The 19,653-nt window shown below is 46.9% G+C and overlaps 1 protein-coding gene across 1 annotated transcript in view; it reads left to right on the top strand.

Annotated features, from left to right (window-relative positions):
• Window positions 1–19,653, top strand: part of col14a1a (collagen, type XIV, alpha 1a) — a 237,202-nt gene that overhangs the window by 67,406 nt on the left and 150,143 nt on the right. Inside the window, exons 6-18 of the mRNA XM_038995206.1 lie at window positions 2,288–2,443; window positions 3,724–3,843; window positions 4,816–4,980; window positions 5,483–5,644; window positions 6,843–7,003; window positions 8,311–8,440; window positions 8,649–8,794; window positions 10,301–10,430; window positions 11,411–11,550; window positions 12,934–13,060; window positions 13,432–13,571; window positions 18,973–19,105; window positions 19,439–19,474. Of these exons, the coding sequence (XP_038851134.1) occupies window positions 2,288–2,443; window positions 3,724–3,843; window positions 4,816–4,980; window positions 5,483–5,644; window positions 6,843–7,003; window positions 8,311–8,440; window positions 8,649–8,794; window positions 10,301–10,430; window positions 11,411–11,550; window positions 12,934–13,060; window positions 13,432–13,571; window positions 18,973–19,105; window positions 19,439–19,474 (1,746 nt within the window). The remainder of the gene's footprint in view (window positions 1–2,287; window positions 2,444–3,723; window positions 3,844–4,815; window positions 4,981–5,482; window positions 5,645–6,842; window positions 7,004–8,310; window positions 8,441–8,648; window positions 8,795–10,300; window positions 10,431–11,410; window positions 11,551–12,933; window positions 13,061–13,431; window positions 13,572–18,972; window positions 19,106–19,438; window positions 19,475–19,653) is intronic.

The following is a 19,653-nucleotide window of genomic DNA, read 5'->3' as shown; positions in this document are numbered from 1 at the left end:
ACGGGGGGCCTGTAGATAGTCAGCTCTCCTCTTGCCATTAGGTCAGCCACTGAGCCACAGAGCCACAGAGTCACAGACTAAACATTCACCTTGCATCTCTCAGCAGCAGTCTTGTCCTGACCAGATGGAATGTCTGTCTGTCTGTCTGTCTGTCTGTCTGTCTGTCTGTCTGTCTGTCTGTCTGTCTGTCTGTCTGTCTGTCTGTCTGTCTGTCTGTCTGTCTGTCTGTCTGTCTGTCTGTCTGTCTGTCTGTCTGTCTGTGTGTGTCTCGTTCGTTCATTCGTTCGTTCGTTCCAGCCTGGCCCAGTCTGCTGTGTTTGATGTGTAGTCTGGGGCCAGTCTGCTGTGTTTGAGGTGTAGTCTGGGCCCAGTCTGTGTGTTTGAGGTGTAGTCTGGGGCCAGTCTGTGTGTTTGATGTGTTGTCTGGGGCCAGTCTGTGTGTTTGATGTGTAGTCTGGGGCCAGTCTGTGTGTTTGATGTGTAGTCTGGGGCCAGTCTGTGTGTTTGAGGTGTAGTCTGGGGCCAGTCTGTGTGTTTGATGTGTAGTCTGAGGCCAGTCTGTGTGTTTGATGTGTAGTCTGGGGCCAGTCTGTGTGTTTGATGTGTAGTCTGAGGCCAGTCTGTGTGTTTGATGTGTAGTCTGGGGCCAGTCTGTGTGTTTGAGGTGTAGTCTGGGGCCAGTCTGTGTGTTTGATGTGTAGTCTGGGGCCAGTCTGTGTGTTTGATGTGTAGTCTGGGGCCAGTCTGTGTGTTTGAGGTGTAGTCTGGGGCCAGTCTGTGTGTTTGATGTGTAGTCTGAGGCCAGTCTGTGTGTTTGAGGTGTAGTCTGGGGCCAGTCTGCTGTGTTTGAGGTGTAGTCTGGGGCCAGTCTGCTGTGTTTGAGGTGTAGTCTGGGGCCAGTCTGCTGTGTTTGAGGTGTAGTCTGGGGCCAGTCTGCTGTGTTTGAGGTGTAGTCTGGGGCCAGTCTGCTGTGTTTGAGGTGTAGTCTGGGGCCAGTCTGTGTGTTTGATGTGTAGTCTGGGGCCAGTCTGTGTGTTTGATGTGTAGTCTGGGGCCAGTCTGTGTGTTTGAGGTGTAGTCTGGGGCCAGTCTGCTGTGTTTGAGGTGTAGTCTGGGGCCAGTCTGTGTGTTTGATGTGTAGTCTGGGGCCAGTCTGTGTGTTTGATGTGTAGTCTGGGGCCAGTCTGCTGTGTTTGATGTGTAGTCTGGGGCCGTGCTACTGTGTGATAAACTGAAGCCATCAGCTGCGTTGCTCTCTCATGTGCAGCTCAAACAGGGTCCATCACACTGAGGCTTTCAATGGAGAGCCAGCTGGGGCAGAAAACCAAGGCTAAACTTCTGACTTAACTTAAGTGGCTTTTCTTAAGGATCCCTTAAATTAGAACATGAAGGAGTCTCCCGTGCCTCAGCTTGGACATTGGGATTCTGCTGTGTCATGGTGATGGGGACTCATGACAACCACGGTTTTAGTTTGTCCCCTGCAGGTCTTTACTCACTACTCAATGTCCTCTAGAGTGTTTCACTTTAACCTGGGGGGTTCCTTTGATGTGGTGACTGTAGGAAGAGGTGGAGGGAGGGATGAATGGAGGGAGGCAGGCAAAGACGACAGACAACTCTCAACACAGTGGGTGGTGGTGTTTGTTCTGCTGAAGTAAATAAAATAAGCTCCCATAACAACCCTCCCCTCCCCTCCCCTCCTCCCCTCCCCTCCCCATCCTCACGTTGTTATTCATGACCTCTGACGAAATGTTTCCTCTACTTATCTACATTCTTGGCATATTGTTTTCTGATGTTATTTTCTCCCGCTGTCTGGTTGTCCTGCAGTGGAGCTGTTTGTCTGTACGACTCAGGTCATAGCTGACATAGTGACCCGTGTTCTCCTGTCTGTACGACTCAGGTCATAGCTGACATAGTGACCCGTGTTCTCCTGTCTGTACGACTCAGGTCATAGCTGACATAGTGACCCGTGTTCTCCTGTCTGTACGACTCAGGTCATAGCTGACATAGTGACCCGTGTTCTCCTGTCTGTACGACTCAGGTCATAGCTGACATAGTGACCCGTGTTCTCCTGTCTGTACGACTCAGGTCATAGCTGACATAGTGACCCGTGTTCTCCTGTCTTACCCTCGTTCCAGTGGAGCTGTTTGTCTGTACGACTCAGGGCATAGCTGACATAGTGACCCGTGTTCTCCTGTCTTACCCTCGTTCCAGTGGAGCTGTTTGTCTGTACGACTCAGGTCATAGCTGACATAGTGACCCGTGTTCTCCTGTCTTACCCTCTTTCCAGCAGATCCTTTTGTCTGTACGACTCAGGCCATAGCTGACATAGTGATCCTGGTGGATGGATCCTGGAGCATCGGCAGGCTCAACTTCCGCTTGGTCCGCATGTTCCTGGAGAACCTGGTCAGCGCTTTCAGCGTCGGGATCGACCAGACCAGGATAGGTAAGCAGTAGCATCACTGTCTATTATTGACCAGGATAGGTAAGCAGTCGCATCACTGTCTATTATTGACCAGGATAGGTAAGCAGTAGCATCACTGTCTGATATTGACCAGGATAGGTAAGCAGTAGCATCACTGTCTATTATTGACCAGGATAGGTAAGCAGTAGCATCACTGTCTATTATTGACCAGGATAGGTAAGCAGTAGCATCACTGTCTATTATTGACCAGGATAGGTAAGCAGTAGCATCACTGTCTATTATTGACCAGGATAGGTAAGCAGTAGCATCACTGTCTATTATTGACCAGGATAGGTAAGCAGTAGCATCACTGTCTGATATTGACCAGGTTAGGTAAGCAGTAGCATCACTGTCTATTATTGACCAGGATAGGTAAGCAGTAGCATCACTGTCTGATATTGACCAGGATAGGTAAGCAGTAGCATCACTGTCTATTATTGACCAGGATAGGTAAGCAGTAGCATCACTGTCTGTTATTGACCAGGTTAGGTAAGCAGTAGCATCACTGTCTATTATTGACCAGGATAGGTAAGCAGTAGCATCACTGTCTGATATTGACCAGGATAGGTAAGCAGTAGCATCACTGTCTATTATTGACCAGGATAGGTAAGCAGTAGCATCACTGTCTATTATTGACCAGGATAGGTAAGCAGTAGCATCACTGTCTATTATTGACCAGGATAGGTCAGCAGTAGCATCACTGTCTATTATTGACCAGGATAGGTAAGCAGTAGCATCACTGTCTATTATTGACCAGGATAGGTAAGCAGTAGCATCACTGTCTGATATTGACCAGGATAGGTAAGCAGTAGCATCACTGTCTGATATTGACCAGGATAGGTAAGCAGTAGCATCACTGTCTATTATTGACCAGGATAGGTAAGCAGTAGCATCACTGTCTGATATTGACCAGGATAGGTAAGCAGTAGCATCACTGTCTGTTATTGACCAGGATAGGTAAGGTGTAGCATCACTGTCTGATATTGACCAGGATAGGTAAGCAGTAGCATCACTGTCTATTATTGACCAGGATAGGTAAGCAGTAGACTGTACTGTCACAGGGTTCAATAGCCTTACTGTACTGTACTGTCACAGGGTTCAATAGTCTTACTGTACTGTCACAGGGTTCAATAGCCTTACTGTACTGTACTGTCACAGGGTTCATTAGCCTGGTCAAATGCAGGTGTTAAGTATATTCCCTTATGTACTCCTTATCCTAAAATGAAATCTATATTATTGTATTGTACTGTATTCCCTCCCAGGTCTGGCCCAGTACAGTGGGGACCCCAGGATAGAGTGGCATCTGAATGCCTTCGCCACTAAAGATGCAGTCCTGGATGCTGTGAAGAACCTGCCTTATAAGGGAGGCAACACACTGACAGGTACACTACACCAGCAGCTCCCTCTGACTTCATCCCTAATGACAGCTATGGAAAGGTCACAATAGATTTAGCCCAGAGGGGGATGTTTAGCAATGCTTAATACACAATCTACACACACGTATTGAAATCAGTTTGTAGATTTGTGCATGAATATAAAGTGTTTTGTTAAGGGTAACAAGAGTTAGTGAGGGAAGAAGAGAAGCATCAACCAGTGGAGCCATCATCAGGGAACTGTGTCTGTCTGTCTGTCTGTCTGTCTGTCTGTCTGTCTGTCTGTCTGTCTGTCTGTCTGTCTGTCTGTCTGTCTGTCTGTCTGTCTGTCTGTCTGTCTGTCTGTCTGTCTGTCTGTCTGTCTGTCTGTCTGTCTGTCTGTCTGTCTGTCTGTCTGTCTGTCTGTGTAACTCTTTATATATCTGTGTGTGTTTGGGTACACCGAGTGTACAAAACATTAGGAACACCTTCCTAATATTGAGTTGCACCCCCTTTTGCCCTCAGAACAGCCTCAATTCATCAGGACATGGACTCTACAAGGTGTTTAAAGTATTCCACAGGGATGCTGTCCCATGTTGACTCCAATGATTCCCACAGTTGTGTCCAGTTGCCCTTAATGTCCTTTGGGTGGAGGACCATTCTTGATACACACAGGAAACTGTTGCGTGTGAAAAACCCAGCAGCATTGAAGTTCTTGACGTGCCTGGCACCTACCACTCCCCATTCATAGGCATTTAAATATTTTGTCTTGCCCTTTCACCCTTTGAATGGCACACAATCCACGTCACAATTGTCTTAAGGCTTAAAAATCCTTATTTAACGTGTCTCCTCCCCTTCATCTACACTGATTGAAGTGGATTTAACAAAATTACATCAATAAGGGATCATAGCTTTCACCTAGATTCACCTGGTCAGTCTGTCATGGAAAGAGCAGGTGTTCCTAATGGTTTGTCCACTCAGTGTATGTGTGTATCTCTGTAGGCCTGGCCCTGACCTATATCCTGGAGAACAGCTTCAAGCCCGAGTCAGGCTCCAGGAGCGGCGTACCCAAAGTCGGTATCCTAATCACAGATGGGAAGTCCCAGGATGACGTGATCCCCCCTGCCCAGAGCCTGAGGGACGCTGGCATCGAACTCTTCGCCATTGGTAGGACTAGATTCATGCTGTGAGACTTGATGCTGTCGGTAGGACACAGTTAGTGTCCCATGTATGTTGTTTTAGAGGTAAAGGGACATGGTGACACATTTGGATACACTTTTGTCCTTTGTGCTATGTTAAGGGAAACAAAAGGAAATGGATAGATCTTGATCTTAATCTAAATCTTGATTTAAATCTTGATCTAAATCTTAATCTAGATCTTAATATTGATCTAAATCTTAATCTTGATCTAAATCTAGATCTAAATCTTAATCTAAATCTTAATCTAAATCTTGATCTTAATCTTGATCTAAATCTTAATCTTGATTTAAATCTTGATCTAAATTTTAATCTAGATCTTAATCTTGATCTAGATCTTAATCTAGATCTAAATCTGAATCTAAATCTTAATCTAAATCTGGATCTAAATCTAAATCTGGATCTAAATCTTGATCTTAATCTAGATCTTAATCTTGATCTTGATCTTAGTGCTCTCTCTCCCTGTGTGCAGGTGTAAAGAATGCTGATGAGAATGAGCTGAGGGCCATAGCTTCTGAGCCTGACAACACTCATGTGTACAACGTGGCAGACTTCAGCATCATGAGCTCTATCATAGAGGGACTGACCCAGATAGTCTGTGAACGGGTAGAGGAGCAGGACAAGGAGATCAAAGGTGAACACATCAAATCAGAGAGCAAAGATGTTGACACTTCAGTCGTCATACTACTGTAAATCTTTACAGTACACACTGTCTCATTCACTTAGACATTGTGCCCAGTCTTCAGTCATCATACTACTGTATATCTTTACAGTACATACCCAGTCTTCAGTCGTCATACTACTGTATATCTTTACAGTACATACTGTTTCATTCACTTAGACATAGTGCCCAGTCTTCAGTCCTCATACTAGTGTATATCTTTACAGTACACACTGTCTCATTCACTTAGACATAGTGCCCAGTCTTCAGTCCTCATACTAGTGTATATCTTTACAGTACATACTGTCTCATTCACTTAGACATAGTGCCCAGTCTTCAGTCGTCATACTAGTGTATATCTTTACAGTACATACTGTCTCATTCACTTAGACATAGTGCCCAGTCTTCAGTCCTCATACTAGTGTATATCTTTACAGTACACACTGTCTCATTCACTTAGACATAGTGCCCAGTCTTCAGTCCTCATACTAGTGTATATCTTTACAGTACATACTGTCTCATTCACTTAGACATAGTGCCCAGTCTTCAGTCCTCATACTAGTGTATATCTTTACAGTACATACTGTCTCATTCACTTAGACATAGTGCCCAGTCTTTAATATTGAGCAGACCTCAGGTTGTCACTACAAATCTGAGCTGAAATAACTCCTGTCTGTTTGATACACTTCATACTTAATCATCATGCAGAATCATCATACTGCTGTCCATATGTGGTGCATAGTGAATAATCACGCACTTAGACATGCACACTTAGAAAAAAGGGTTCCAAAAGGGTTCTTCGGCTGTCCCCATAGGAATACCTTTATTGGTTACAGGTAGAACCCTTCAGGGTTCCATGTAGAACCTGGAGCCAAAAGGGTTCTAGTTGGAACCAAAAATAGTTCTTCATAGGGTTCTCCTATGGGGACAGCCGAAGAACCCTTTTAGGTTCTAGATAGCATATTTTATTTCTAAGAGTGTACTGTACAAACTTTCCATACCATGCATTCTCTGACGATCCATTGTAATGTATCTCCACAGGAGACGGCAGGTCAGGAGACACAGGGAGCTCCTCAGGACCTAGTGACATCAACATGTCCAGACAGTATACTGTACAGTCTTTCACCTTACATGATGCTATCCTGTACTATCTGAATGTCTGTTCCTCCAGGAGACTCTGCAGAACAGGAGACACAGGGGGCCCCTCAGGACCTAGTGACATCAGAGGTGACAGCCAGGAGTTTCAGGGTGTCCTGGAGTCAGGCTCCCGGCAGTGTAGAGAAGTACCGTGTGGTGTACTACCCTGCTACCCAGGGAGGACGGCCTGAAGAGGTATTACACACTCTATCTTACTCTCCCACCCAATAGTGTTTGATGTTTATCTGCTGCAGGTGAAACCAAAGGGGTTGGAACCCAAATTATTTTCTAATTGTTTCGTTCTGAATAGAATCACAATTCTTTATCGTTCCGTTCCACTGTTCCGAACAGAGAAATAAAGTTCTGAATAGAATCACCATTCTTTTATCGTTCCGTTCCACTGTTCCAAACAGAGAAATAAAGTTCTGAATAGAATCACCATTTTATCGTTCCGTTCCAATGTTCCGAACAGAGAAATACAGTGCTGAACCTGTTCAAACCCTAAAAAAGTACCAGTTTATATTTTTAATTTCTGTTCCTTTTTTTAACGTTTAAAATCGACAGTTGTTTACATTTAGCTCATTAAATGACTTCACCAATCAGTGCAGATAGAGCAGGCAAGATGTGATTGACATTTTTGTGGGCGGGGAGAGTGTGCAAGAGAGGGTGGAGGAAGAGGCTTGAAGCGCTGGGCATCTTGTTATGACGTGCATTATCTGACACAGGTCCACAGAATTATACCTAGGAGGAGCGGCTTCTATGGAGGAACGTTGAATGTCCTTTGAGCTAGCTAGCTAACAAGCTTGTGTGTGCAGAGCGGCACCAGAATTAAAAACATGTCTTACCTTTTTGTAGTTAGTAAATCCAGTTAGTAAATCCAGGTAGACACTGGAATAAGTCTCTTGAGTGACAGAGTGAGGGCTTTGCACAGGTGCTTTGTTGCATTATTTTGTGGGACTGGAACATAAGACAACGTTGTTAACCGGTTCCCATGCTTTTAAAATAACGCTTCTGTTCCGGAACAGTATGGGTCACTTTCGTTCCAGGTTCCGTTTCTGTTCCTTGAAAAATTTACATTACTGGATGTATTCACTCCAAATGTTCAGGCTCTGTGTATCTCTCAGACCCAGTCTCTGTGTATCTCTCTGACCCAGTCTCTGTGTATCTCTCTGACCCAGTCTCTCTGTATCTCTCTGACCCAGTCTCTGTGTATCTCTCTGACCCAGTCTCTGTGTATCTCTCTGACCCAGTCTCTGTGTATCTCTCTGACCCAGTCTCTGTGTATCTCTCTGACCCAGTCTCTCTGTATCTGACCCAGTCTCTGTGTATCTCTCTGAACCAGTCTCTGTGTGTCTCTCTGTATCTCTCTGACCCAGTCTCTGTGTATTTCTGTGTATCTCTCTGACCCAGTCTCTGTGTATCTCTCTGACCCAGTCTCTGTGTATCTCTCTGACCCAGTCTCTGTGTATCTCTCTGACCCAGTCTCTGTGTATCTCTCCCAGGCTGTGGTGGACGGCACAGAGAACTCTGTGGTTCTGCGGTATCTCAACTCCTTAACAGAGTATCAGTTAGCTGTGTTTGCTGTCTACACCAGCTCAGCTAGCGAGGCACTTCGTGGCAGCGAGACCACATGTGAGTCCACCTCCCTTCTCATTGTCAGACTATTTTCTATACTTGTTCTTTTCTCCCTCAGCTCCTGGGCCAAGTTGGACGTGTGTAGACATACTCTTTCACCTGGGTTTAACGCAACTCTCTGTGTGTGTCTGTGTGTGTCTGTGTGTATGTGTCTGTTTGTTCCTGTGTGTGTGTGCGTTCCTGCGTGTGTTCACGTGTGTCTCAGTGGCTCTCCCCATGGTGAACGGCCTGGAGCTGTACGACGTTACCCACAACTCCATGCGGGCGCGGTGGAGCGGTGTGCAGGGCGTCTCGGGGTACATGGTCCTATACGCCCCCCTGACCAAGGACCGGGCCTCAGACGAGAAAGAGGTACCCCAGCCGGAGGGCCGCGAGCCTGGGTGGGATCGGTCTGGGGGAGGGTTCTTCCTGGAGGGGCTGCTGGTGGTCCGTGTCTCTTTTCTCCTGATGAAGTATAGCATGTATAATCCCTAGTTCCTACACCACAGGACCACCGGGGGTGGGAAGCTTTGTGTCAGTAGATCTGGTGCTGAACTGAACAGAACCTCCAGCAGAACCCTGGTGATCTGGAGGCTCCACAGGTTTATTGGATCTGGTGGTGTCATGGAGGCAGGAGAGGTCTTCCTCTGTCTCTGTCTCTGTCTCTGTCTCTGTCTCTGTCTCTGTCTCTGTCTCTGTCTCTGTCTCTGTCCCTGTCCCTGTCCCTGTCCCTGTCCCTGTCCCTGTCCCTGTCCCTGTCCCTGTCCCTGTCCCTGTCCCTGTCTCTGTCTCTGTCTCTGTCTCTGTCCCTGTCCCTGTCCCTGTCCCTATCTCTGTTCATGTATATGTCCCTGTCCCTGTCTCTAGAGAACATGTTGCAGTTTTAAAGAAAGTTTGCTTCAGTTCTACTCATGTTGCCATGGGGCGGAGAGAAGATGAGCTATTTTACATGTTGCCATGGGGCGGAGAGAAGATGAGCTATTTTACATGTTGCCATGGGGCAGAGAGAAGATGAGCTGTTTTACATGTTGCCATGGGGCAGAGAGAAGATGAGCTGTTTTACATGTTGCCATGGGGCGGAGAGAAGATGAGCTGTTTTACATGTTGCCATGGGGCGGAGAGACGATGAGCTGTTTTACATGTTGCCATGGGGCGGATTTTTGCATTTTCTGAATATGATATCTGAGTGACACTGACTAACAAAATCAGTGGGGGCCCCTGGTCGGTATTTCAACCATGATAGCAAGTTTAGATAGCCCACGTCAGTTAGTTTAGCGGACAGCTAAGTGACTATCAGTGACTGACATAACAGGAGAAAAACTGATGATGCACAACCCCATTTTGAAATTGCACCTTGTGCATTCTAATCTTCTAACTCGCTGGGCTAATGTGGGCTAATGTGGGCTAATGTGGGCTAATGTGGGCTAATGTAGTGGGCTATATGGGTAAGTTGAGACCTCGACTGAGTTTCTAAAATATATATATATATATATTATGGGGAACTTTGGTTTAACCAAACTCTCTGTGTGTGGAAGAGCCGCGGGCCGGATTATTCCACAAGATAAACGACTCTGCTTTTTTCTACAGTATTGCGTGCCTCAGAAATAATACTGTTCGTTCTGTAAAGCTGTTTTCAGACAGTGCAAAGAAGTTACATGTTTCATGTTGAATTATTCTCCATACTAATCAGCCTTCCAGATGGTGCTTCTTGGCTTCAGTCCCAACAGTACCCTGTTCCCTATATAGCCCACTACATTCGCCCACTACACAAGTAGTGCACTAAATAAGGGAATAGGTTGTAATTTGGGACTCACACCACTGTGTCATCTGGACCTTCACCGATGCCATGCTTTCCCATTTCCCCCTTTAAACCAACAGATGAAGGTGTCAGACGCAGTAACTGATCTGCAGCTGGAGGACTTGACTCCTGCTACTGAGTACACTGTGACAGTCTACGCCATGTATGGAGAAGAAGCTAGCGATCCTATGACTAGCCAGCAGACCACCTGTAAGTGTCCTCTTAAACCTACTGTTAAATATTCAACAATTCAGATAAAGGACAGATATACTGAAGGTCTTCCTGAGGACAGATATACTGTGGGTCTTCCTGAGGACAGATACACTGAAGGTCTTCCTGAGGACAGATATACTGAAGGTCTTCCTGAGGACAGATATACTGAAGGTCCTCCTGAGGACAGATATACTGAAGGTCTTCCTGAGGACAGATATACTGGTCTTCCTGAGGACAGATATACTGAAGGTCTTCCTGAGGACAGATATACTGAAGGTCTTCCTGAGGACAGATATACTGAATGTCTTCCTGAGGACAGATACACTGAAGGTCTTCCTGAGGACAGATATACTGTATGTCTTCCTGAGGAAAGATATACTATATGTCTTCCTGAGGACAGATATACTATATGTCTTCCTGAGGACAGATATACTGAAGGTCCTCCTGAGGACAGATATACTGAATGTCTTCCTGAGGACAGATACACTGAAGGTCTTCCTGAGGACAGATATACTGTATGTCTTCCTGAGGAAAGATATACTATATGTCTTCCTGAGGACAGATATACTATATGTCTTCCTGAGGACAGATATACTGAAGGTCTTCCTGAGGACAGATATACTGAAGGTCTTCCTGAGGAAAGATATACTATATGTCTTCCTGAGGACAGATATACTGAAGGTCCTCCTGAGGACAGATATACTGAAGGTCTTCCTGAGGACAGATACACTGTATGTCTTCCTGAGGACAGATATACTGAAAGTCTTCCTGAGGACAGATATACCGAAGGTCTTCCTGAGGACAGATATACTGAAGGTCTTCCTGAGGACAGATATACTATATGTCTCCCCGTCTTCAGAAGTTGTAGCTGTATAGCCCTTAGTGACAACTGCTGATGGAAAAAGGGCTCTGTAAATACATTTGATTGATTGATCTCTTCAACATGACATTTTGAGTTAACCCCTTTGTGTCTGCAGTGCCACTGAGCCCTCCCAAGAACCTTGTGTTCTCTGAGGTGGACCACAACTCAGCCAAACTGTCGTGGGAAGCTGCCTCTAGGAAGGTGACAGGATACCGCATCATGTACGTCAAGACTGACGGGCTAAAGACTGATGAGGTGAGAGACAACACTAGGGGATTTAACCTAGAACAAGACTAGGGGATTTAACCTAGAACAAGACTAGGGGATTTAACCTACAACAAAACTATGGGATTTAACCTAGAACAAGACTAGGGGATTTAACCTAGAACAAGACTAGGGGATTTAACCTAGAACAAGACTAGGGGATTTAACCTAGAACAACACTAGGGGATTTAACCTAGAACAAGACTAGGGGATTTAACCTAGAACAAAACTATGGGATTTAACCTTGAACAAGACTAGGGGATTTAACCTAGAACAAGACTAGGGGATTTAACCTAGAACAAGACTAGGGGATTTAACCTAGAACAAGACTAGGGGATTTAACCTAGAACAAGACTAGGGGATTTAACCTAGAACAAGACTAGGTGATTTAACCTAGAACAAGACTAGGGGATTTAACCTAGAACAAGACTAGGGGATTTAACCGAGAACAAGACTAGGGGATTTAATCTAGAACAAGACGAGGGGAATTAACCTAGAACAAGACGAGGGGATTTAACCTAGAACAAGACTAGGGGATTTAACCTAAACAAGACTAGGGGATTTAACCTAGAACAAGACTAGGGGATTTAACCTAGAACAAGACTAGGGGATTTAACCTAGAACAAGACTAGGTGATTTAACCTAGAACAAGACTAGGGGATTTAACCTAGAACAAGACTAGGGGATTTAACCTAGAACAAGACTAGGTGATTTAACCTAGAACAAGACTAGGGGATTTAACCTAGAACAAGACTAGGGGATTTAACCTATAACAAGACTAGGGGATTTAACCTATAACAAGACGAGGGGAATTAACCTAAAACAAGACGAGGGGATTTAACCTAGAACAAGACTAGGGGATTTAACCTAGAACAAGACTAGGGGATTTAACCTAAACAAGACTAGGGGATTTAACCTAGAACAAGACTAGGGGATTTAACCTAGAACAAGACTAGGGGATTTAACCTAGAACAAGACTAGGGGATTTAACCTAGAACAAGACTAGGGGATTTAACCTAGAACAAGACTAGGGGATTTAACCTAGAACAAGACTAGGGGATTTATTAACCTAGAACAAGACTAGGGGATTTAACCTAGAACAAGACTAGGGGATTTAACCTAGAACAAGACTAGGGGATTTAACCTAGAACAAGACTAGGGGATTTATTAACCTAGAACAAGACTAGGGGATTTAACCTAGAGTTATCCATATATTACATCTGACTTCCTTCTCCTTCTCTCTCTCTCTGTCTCTGTCGTCTCTGTCTCTGTCTCTGTCTCTGTCTCTGTCTCTGTCTCTTTCTCTCTCTCTTCTCTCAATACTGTGTGTCTCTCTCTCTTCTGTCAATACTGTGTGTCTCTGTTTCCCCTTAGGTGGATGTGGGTCCAGTCACGTCCTGGACTCTGAATGACCTGACGTCTGCAAGGGAGTATGAGGTAGTCATCTTTGGGATCTACGACGAGGGCCAATCAGAAGCCCTCTCTGGCAGCTTCACCACCGGTAAGAACCAATCAGAGTCTCTCAGAGTAGTTGGGCAGGGTTTGCACTTTAGGAACTATTCTATTGGTACTAACCAGGTCAGAATAGGACTGTGTATGAGTTCTTCCTATTGGTACTAACCAGGTCAGAATAGGACTGTAGTATGAGTTCTTCCTATTGGAACTAACCAGGTCAGAATAGGACTGTGTATGAGTTCCTCCTATTGGTACTAACCAGGTCAGAATAGGACTGTGTATGAGTTCTTCCTATTGGTACTAACCAGGTCAGAATAGGACTGTGTATGAGTTCTTCCTATCAGAAGTGATGTGTGTTTTACTTCATGTTATATCTGATCTTCCTGTTCTGATGATGCTGTTTGATCTCTCTAACAGACCCTGTGCCAGGCCCTCTTGACCTCCAGGCCAGTGAGGTCACCGCAGAGAGCTTCCGAGTCAGCTGGGGTCACTCTGCTCCGGGTATCGTCCTCTACAAACTGACCTGGGCTCCTTATGATGGAGGGGACACTAAGGAGGTCAGTACAGGGACAACCCACTAAGGAGGTCAGTACTGAGACAATCCACTATGGAGGTCAGTACAGGGACAACCCACTAAGGAGGTCAGTACTGGGACAACCCACTAAGGAGTTTGGTACTGAGACAACCCACTAAGGAGGTCAGTACAGGGACAACCCACTAAGGAGGTCAGTACTGAGACAATCCACTATGGAGATCAGTACTGAGACAACCCACTAAGGACGTCAGTACTGGGACAACCCACTAAGGAGGTTGGTACTGAGACAACCCACTAAGGAGGTCAGTATGGGGACAACCCACTAAGGAGGTCAGTACTGGGACAACCCACTAAGGACGTCAGTACTGAGACAAACCACTAAGGACGTCAGTACTGGGACAACCCACTAAGGAGGTCAGTACAGGGACAACCCTCTAAGGAGGTCAGTACAGGGACAACCCACTAAGGAGGTCAGTACAGGGACAACCCACTAAGGAGGTCAGTACAGGGACAACCCACTAAGGAGGTCAGTACAGGGACAACCCACTAAGGAGGTCAGTACAGGGACAACCCACTAAGGAGGTCAGTACTGAGACAAACCACTAAGGACGTCAGTACTGGGACAACCCACTAAGGAGGTCAGTACAGGGACAACCCACTAAGGAGGTCAGTACTGAGACAACCCACTAAGGAGATCAGTACTGGGACAACCCACTAAGGAGGTTGGTACTGAGACAACCCACTAAGGATGTTGGTACTGGGACAACCCACTAAGGAGGTCAGTACTGAGACAACCCACTAAGGAGTTTGGTACTGGGACAACCCACTAAGGAGGTCAGTACTGAGACAACCCACTAAGGAGGTCAGTACTGAGACAACCCACTAAGGAGGTCAGTACTGGGACAACCCACTAAGGAGTTTGGTACTGGGACAACCCACTAAGGAGGTCAGTACTGAGACAACCAACTAAGGAGGTCAGTACTGAGACAACCCACTAAGGAGGTCAGTACTGGGACAACCCACTAAGGAGTTTGGTACTGGGACAACCCACTAAGGAGGTCAGTACTGAGACAACCCACTAAGGAGATCAGTACTGAGACAACCCACTAAGGAGATCAGTACTGAGACAACCCACTAAGGAGGTCAGTACTGGGACAACCCACTAAGGAGGTCAGTACTGGGACAACCCACTAAGGAGGTCAGTACTGAGACAACCCACTAAGGAGGTCAGTATGGGGACAACCCACTAAGGAGGTCAGTACTGAGACAACCCACTAAGGAGGTCAGTATGGGGACAACCCACTAAGGAGGTCAGTACTGAGACAACCCACTAAGGAGGTCAGTACTGAGACAATCCACTAAGGAGGTCAGTACTGAGACAACCCACTAAGGAGGTCAGTACTGGGGACAACCCACTAAGGAGGTCAGTACTGGGGACAACCCACTATGGAGATCAGTACTGAGACAACCCACTAAGGAGGTCAGTATGGGGACAACCCACTAAGGAGGTTGGTACTGAGACAACCCACTAAGGAGGTCAGTATGGGGACAACCCACTAAGGACGTCAGTATGGGGACAACCCACTAAGGAGGTCAGTACTGGGGACAACCCACTATGGAGATCAGTACTGAGACAACCCACTAAGGAGGTCAGTATGGGGACAACCCACTAAGGAGGTTGGTACTGAGACAACCCACTAAGGAGGTTGGTACTGAGACAACCCACTAAGGAGGTCAGTATGGGGACAACCCACTAAGGAGGTCAGTATGGGGACAATCCACTAAGGAGGTCAGTACTGGGGACAACCCACTATGGAGATCAGTACTGAGACAACCCACTAAGGAGGTCAGTATGGGGACAACCCACTAAGGAGGTCAGTACTGAGACAACCCACTAAGGAGGTCAGTATGGGGACAACCCACTAAGGAGGTCAGTACTGGGACAACCCACTAAGGAGGTCAGTACTGAGACAACCCACTAAGGAGGTCAGTACTGGGACAACCCACTAAGGACGTTAGTACTGAGACAACCCACTAAGAGGTCAGTACTGGGACAACCCACTAAGGACGTCAGTACTGAGACAACCCACTAAGGAGATCAGTACTGAGACAACCCACTAAGGAGGTCAGTACTGAGACAACCCACTAAGGAGGTCAGTACTGAGACAACCCACTAAGGAGATCAGTACTGAGACAACCCACTAAGGAGGTTGGTACTGAGACAACCCACTAAGGAGGTCAGTATGGGGACAACCCACTAAGGAGGTCAGTATGGGGACAATCCACTAAGGAGGTCAGTACTGGGGACAACCCACTATGGAGATCAGTACTGAGACAACCCACTAAGGAGGTCAGTATGGGGACAACCCACTAAGGAGGTCAGTACTGAGACAACCCACTAAGGAGGTCAGTATGGGGACAACCCACTAAGGAGGTCAGTACTGGGACAACCCACTAAGGAGGTCAGTACTGAGACAACCCACTAAGGAGGTCAGTACTGGGACAACCCACTAAGGACGTTAGTACTGAGACAACCCACTAAGAGGTCAGTACTGGGACAACCCACTAAGGACGTCAGTACTGAGACAACCCACTAAGGAGATCAGTACTGAGACAACCCACTAAGGAGGTCAGTACTGAGACAACCCACTAAGGAGGTCAGTACTGAGACAACCCACTAAGGAGATCAGTACTGAGACAACCCACTAAGGAGGTCAGTATGGGGACAACCCACTAAGGAGGTCAGTACTGAGACAACCCACTAAGGAGGTCAGTACTGAGACAACCCACTAAGGAGGTTGGTACTGAGACAACCCACTAAGGAGGTCAGTATGGGGACAACCCACTAAGGACGTCAGTACTGAGACAACCCACTTAGGAGGTCAGTAATGAGACAACCCACTAAGGAGGTCAGTATGGGGACAACCCACTAAGGAGGTCAGTACTGAGGCAACCCACTAAGGAGGTCAGTATGGGGACAACCCACTAAGGAGGTCAGTACTGAGACAACCCACTAAGGAGGTCAGTATGGGGACAACCCACTAAGGACGTCAGTACTGTGACAACCCACTAAGGAGGTTGGTACTGAGACAACCCACTAAGGAGGTCAGTACTGAGACAACCCACTAAGGAGGTCAGTACTGGGACAACCCACTAAGGAGGTCAGTACTGAGACAACCCACTAAGGAGGTCAGTACTGAGACAACCCACTATGGAGATCAGTACTGAGACAACCCACTATGGAGGTCAGTACTGAGAAACCCACTAAGGAGGTCAGTACTGAGCCAACCCACTAAGGAGGTCAGTACTGAGCCAACCCACTAAGGAGGTCAGTACTGAGACAACCCACTAAGGAGGTCAGTACTGAGACAACCCACTAAGGAGATCAGTACTAGGACAACCCACTAAGGAGGTTGGTACTGAGACAACCCACTAAGGAGGTCAGTACTGGGACAACCCACTAAGGAGGTCAGTACTGGGACAACCCACTAAGGAGGTCAGTACTGAGACAACCCACTAAGGAGGTCAGGAGGGGACAACCCACTAAGGAGGTTGGTACTGAGACAACCCACTAAGGAGGTCAGTATGGGGACAACCCACTAAGGAGGTCAGTACTGGGACAACCCACTAAGGAGGTCAGGAGGGGACAACCCACTAAGGAGGTCAGTACTGAGACAACCCACTAAGGAGGTCAGTACTGGGACAACCCACTAAGGAGGTCAGTACTGAGACAACCCACTAAGGAGGTCAGTACTGGGGACAACCCACTAAGGACGTCAGTACTGGGGACAACCCACTAAGGAGGTCAGTACTGGGACAACCCACTAAGGAGGTTAGTACTGGGACAACCCACTAAGGAGGTCAGTACTGGGACAACCCACTAAGGAGGTCAGTACTGGGACAACCCACTAAGGAGGTTGGTACTGAGACAACCCACTAAGGAGATCAGTACTGGGACAACCCACTAAGGATGTTGGTACTGAGACAACCCACTAAGGAGGTCAGTACTGGGACAACCCACTAAGGAGGTTGGTACTGAGACAACCCACTAAGGAGGTCAGTACTGAGACAATCCACTGAGGAGGTTGGTACTGGGACAATCCACTGAGGAGGTTGGTACTGGGACAATCCACTGAGGAGGTTGGTACTGGGACAATCCACTGAGGAGGTCAGTATTGGGACAATCCACTGAGGAGGTCAGTATGGGGACTGTAGAGCTGTGAGGCTGTGACTGTAGAGCTGTGAGGCTGTGACTATAGAGCTGTGACTCTAGAGCTGTGAGGCTGTGACTGTTGAGCTGTGAGGCTGTGACTGTAGAGCTGTGAGGCTGTGACTGTAGAGCTGTAAGGCTGTGACTGTAGAGCTATGAGGCTGTGACTGTTTGTGAGGCTGTGACTGTTGAGCTGTGAGGCTGTGACTGTAGAGCTGTGAGGCTGTGACTGTAGAGCTGTGAGGCTGTGACTGTAGAGCTGTGAGGCTGTGACTGTAGAGCTGTGAGGCTGTGACTGTAGAGCTGTGAGGCTGTGACTGTAGAGCTATGAGGCTGTGACTGTAGAGCTGGGATGCTGTGACTGTAGAGTTGTGAGGCTGTGACTGTAGAGCTGGGATGCTGTGACTGTAGACCTGTGAGGCTATGACTGCAGACCTGTGAGGCTGTGACTGTAGAGCTGTGACTGTAGAGCTGTGAGGCTGTGACTGTAGAGCTGTGAGGCTGTGACTGTAGAGCTGTGACTGTAGAGTTGTGAGGCTGTGACTGTAGACCTGTGAGGCTGTGACTGTAGAGCTGTGACTGTAGAGTTGTGAGGCTGTGACTGTAGAGCTGTGACTGTAGAGCTGTGACTGTAGACCTGTGAGGCTGTGACTGTAGAGCTGTGACTGTAGAGTTGTGAGGCTGTGACTGTAGAGCTGTGACTGTAGAGCTGTGAGGCTGTGACTGTAGAGCTGTGAGGCTGTGACTGTAGAGCTGTGACTGTAGAGTTGTGAGGCTGTGACTGTAGAGCTGTGACTGTAGAGTTGTGAGGCTGTGACTGTAGAGCTGTGACTGTAGAGTTGTGAGGCTGTGACTGTAGAGCTGTGACTGTAGAGTTGTGAGGCTGTGGATGGGATGCTGTGACTGTGAGGTAGGGTGGTGGAATGTTACACCACTGAGGCCCAAAAGGCTCCGTCGATCTGGAGAGGAGAGATTTTCCCACAAAACCCACCAATGCCAATCAATGCAGTGTCTGAAGAAAGGTCGTCTTTGTTAGGCAGAGAACATAGTTCTCTGAGAACATGACATAGTCCAGACACTTGACTTTCAGATCATGTCAGACGGTCAAGGAAAAATAACATATTTCTGTCCTTTAATGGTTTGACTCTCTCTCTCTCTCTCTCTCCCTCTCTCTCTCTCTCTCTCTCTCTCTCTCTGTCTCTCTGTATTCTAGATGGTTCTAAGTGGTGATGTGGACTCCTTCCTCCTCAGTGGACTGAGCCCTAACACGGAGTATGAAGTGATGCTCCAAGCCATCTTCAGAGACCAATCAGAGAGTGATGCAGTGTTAGTGGTGGAGACAACACGTGAGAGAATAATGCAACTCAACTCTTTCTCTATGCACCATACAGCCGTTCTGCAGTTGTAGACCGTGACTTTAAATCAGACCTTATCTGCAAAGGGCCAGGCTTTCACTCCAGCCATATCAGTAAGACTCCAGATTCAAGTATTGAACTAATCACTTTGTCCAATAAAGACTTAATGAGTTGAATCAGATGTGGTACAGCTGTGACTGTAGCTGCAGTCTGCTCCCACACTGGGTAGGCAGCGTTGACAAATCTAAACTGTAGTACTTGATTCAGTTCTAGTATCGTATTTCTCTCTGTTTGTCTTACTAACTGCATCACTGTTGTTTCCAGTTGCCAGGACAACAATGGTTGCCACTACAACGCCAGGTAATGAACGTTGTGACTGTTGTTTAAATTATTCTTATTGGTCGAATGGAAAAGGCTGTTTTTCATGTTGTCACCAAGCGTTCTGCTCCCACAAGTCTCTTTGACTCGATTATAGTCCTGCCGAGAGCCACATGGTACCATATGGGACCAAACTGGAGTTTCCAAATTCAATCATCAAA

Source organism: Salvelinus namaycush, chromosome 5, assembly GCF_016432855.1.
Source record: "Salvelinus namaycush isolate Seneca chromosome 5, SaNama_1.0, whole genome shotgun sequence".
Taxonomy (NCBI): Eukaryota; Metazoa; Chordata; class Actinopteri; order Salmoniformes; family Salmonidae; genus Salvelinus; species Salvelinus namaycush.
Note: the sequence above shows the minus strand (reverse complement) of the source record. Positions and strands in the feature narration are given on the sequence as shown.